The sequence below is a fragment of the Callorhinchus milii genome, unplaced genomic scaffold, assembly GCF_018977255.1.
Source record: "Callorhinchus milii isolate IMCB2004 unplaced genomic scaffold, IMCB_Cmil_1.0 Scaffold15, whole genome shotgun sequence".
NCBI classification, from domain to species: Eukaryota; Metazoa; Chordata; class Chondrichthyes; order Chimaeriformes; family Callorhinchidae; genus Callorhinchus; species Callorhinchus milii.
This window is the reverse complement of record NW_024704756.1, coordinates 11,704,465-11,707,103: the sequence shown is the minus strand read 5'-3', so window position 1 is coordinate 11,707,103 and position 2,639 is coordinate 11,704,465. Positions and strand designations below refer to the sequence as shown.

At 49.6% G+C, this 2,639-nt stretch overlaps 1 protein-coding gene across 1 annotated transcript; it reads left to right on the top strand.

Annotated features, from left to right (window-relative positions):
- Positions 1–729: 729 nt before the first annotated feature.
- On the top strand, positions 730–2,406 carry sox3 (SRY-box transcription factor 3). Its single transcript, XM_007892868.2, has one exon. It carries the CDS (start codon positions 730–732, stop codon positions 1,687–1,689), a length of 960 nt encoding a protein of 319 aa, XP_007891059.2. The 3' UTR covers positions 1,690–2,406.
- The last annotated feature ends 233 nt before the right edge of the window (positions 2,407–2,639 follow it).

Here is a 2,639-nt window from a genome sequence, read left to right as displayed (position 1 = left end):
AAACAATGGTTGAAACTGCTGAATGGAAGAAAGTTAACTTTTTTTTTCCCTCACACTTCCAAAAAAAAACCTACTTAAAGTCGTAGCGAACGAATGAGTGGTTTTAACTTTGACCAAACAATGTGTGTGTGTGTGTGTGTGTTTTTGGAGGAGAAATGTGTTTGAGGTTGAGCTGAGAAAATGAATTTCCTTGTGTGTTACCTCTGTCTCTTTCTCGCTCGTTTTTTTTTGGTTGGTTGGGGGGTGGGGTGGGGGGGAAACTTTAAAAAGAATCCTCACCTAAAGTTTGAATAAATGTAGTGACTGCTAAACAGCAATTCATCAGGCTTATCCCGGGAGCCGAGCTGCGATTGGATGCCAGCAGCTCATTTATACCCTGTCAATCTAAATCACATGGATAGGTGTCTATTAACTCCTGAACAACAACAGAAGTTTGGCAGAGATCGCGCAGTGTCTGTCTCTCTCTGTGTGTGAGTGTGTGTGTGTGAGAGAGAGAGAGAGAGAGACCAGTCAGTAAAGGCAGTCTTTCGGATTGTTAAAGAGTTTGCCCTCCGGGACTCCTGTTTACTACCTCTTTGCCTCCGAGCCGAAAGCCTTGTGTTGTTGAGAGCCTCTCCCTCCTCTCTATCTCGTCCCCCCCCCCACCTCTCTCCCCTCTCTCTGTCTCTCTCTCTCTCCCCTCTCTCTCTCTCTCTCCCCCCCCCCCCCCTCCCCACACCAATAAGCCCAATGTATAGCATGATGGAAACCGAGCTGAAGTCCCCGATTCCGCAATCCAACGCGGGGTCGGTGGGCAACCCGACTGCGGGGAATAATGGCAAGAACTCCAGCGGCGGCGGCGGCGGAGGCAACAACAACAACAACAACAACCCGGACCGGGTGAAAAGACCCATGAACGCCTTCATGGTCTGGTCGCGGGGCCAGCGCCGGAAGATGGCCCAGGAGAACCCTAAAATGCACAACTCGGAGATCAGCAAAAGGCTGGGCGCCGACTGGAAACTCCTGTCGGACGCCGAGAAGAGGCCGTTCATCGACGAAGCCAAGCGCCTGCGAGCGTTGCACATGAAGGAACACCCGGATTACAAATACAGACCCCGGCGGAAGACCAAAACCCTCATGAAGAAGGACAAGTACTCGCTGCCCGGCGGACTGCTGGCCCCGGGCTCCAACCCGGTCAACAGCAGCGTGGGGGTCAGCCAGAGGATGGACAGCTACCCCCACGTCAACGGCTGGGCCAACGGGGCTTACCCTCTGATGCAGGAGCAGCTCGCGTACTCCCAGCACCCGGGCATGAACAGCCCCCAGATCCAGCAGATGCATCGCTACGAGATGGCCGGCCTCCAGTACAGCCCCATGATGTCCACCGCCCAGAGCTACATGAACGCCGCCTCCACCTACACCATGTCGCCGGCCTACGGCCAGCAGAGCACGCCCGGCATGAGCCTGGGCTCCATGGCTTCCATGGTCAAGTCGGAGCCCACCACCCCGCCTCCGCTAACGTCCCACTCCCGGGGAGCGTGTCTGGGAGACCTGCGGGATATGATCAGTATGTACCTGCCCCCCGGAGGAGATGGGACGGTAGACCCTACGTCGCAGGCCAGCAGACTGCACAGTGTTCACCAGCATTATCAGACCACAACCGTCCCGGGCACAGGAGTAAACGGGACAGTACCTCTAACGCACATCTAAAGACAGAAAGATTCCGATTTACCCTCTCTCTTGCCTCTCTCTCTCCCCCTCCCCCCCATCCATCTGGACTTTCAGACTTTATATTGAAAAGAAACCCCACGCTTTTGCATTTTCGAGTCAAGTGCAACTTTTTTTTAAAAAAAAGAGAGGTGCAGTACAGTCCTACCCCCCACCCCCACCACCACCGACTCCCATCAGATCATTTTGTTGAATGAACCAATGTTCTCGGGAGGAAGGAGATTCCCGCTGCGTTATAATAACACATCTTACTTATGAGAGTTGAACGTGGTTTTTTTTTAAAAAAAACGCTGAAGCTTTTAGGTGTTTTTTTTCACACAAGTGGGCAATCGAGACACGGACGGATGGACGGACTTTTAAGATGCCAACTTTTATAATATTATACACACACCAGAAAAAAACACACGCACCACTCACTCACGCACACACACACACACTCACACACACACGCACAGCCTTGTGACTTTTAATGGCTTCAGATTAAACGGCGACATCGAAACTGTGAGAGAAGAAAACTTCATTTCAAGTAAAGAGAAACGTTTACGCACATTCGTGTTTGTAGATATCTGTTTTTCCACCCAATTGCCCCCCCCCACACCCCCCCTCCATCGCGGTGGCTGTCTTCAAACTCACGCGAAAAAAAACTTGTAGAATTGGTTTTGTTTTAACTGATAATTTTTTTTTTCCATTTTAGGTTTTAATTATCCTTTTTTTAAAAAAAAGAAAAAAAAAGACTGTGCGGGTCGCAACGCAGGTTTTAATTTATAGTAATTTTTTTTGTGTTTTACCTTTTTTTTCCCCGAAAGCTTGTGAACATTAACCTGTGTAATATGGACTTATTATTTGTTTCACAATTTTTGTGAGATGACTGTGGAATAATGTTTTACCATATCGATTGAGTAATTATATCGAAGCAAGCAGAGATGCTTTTT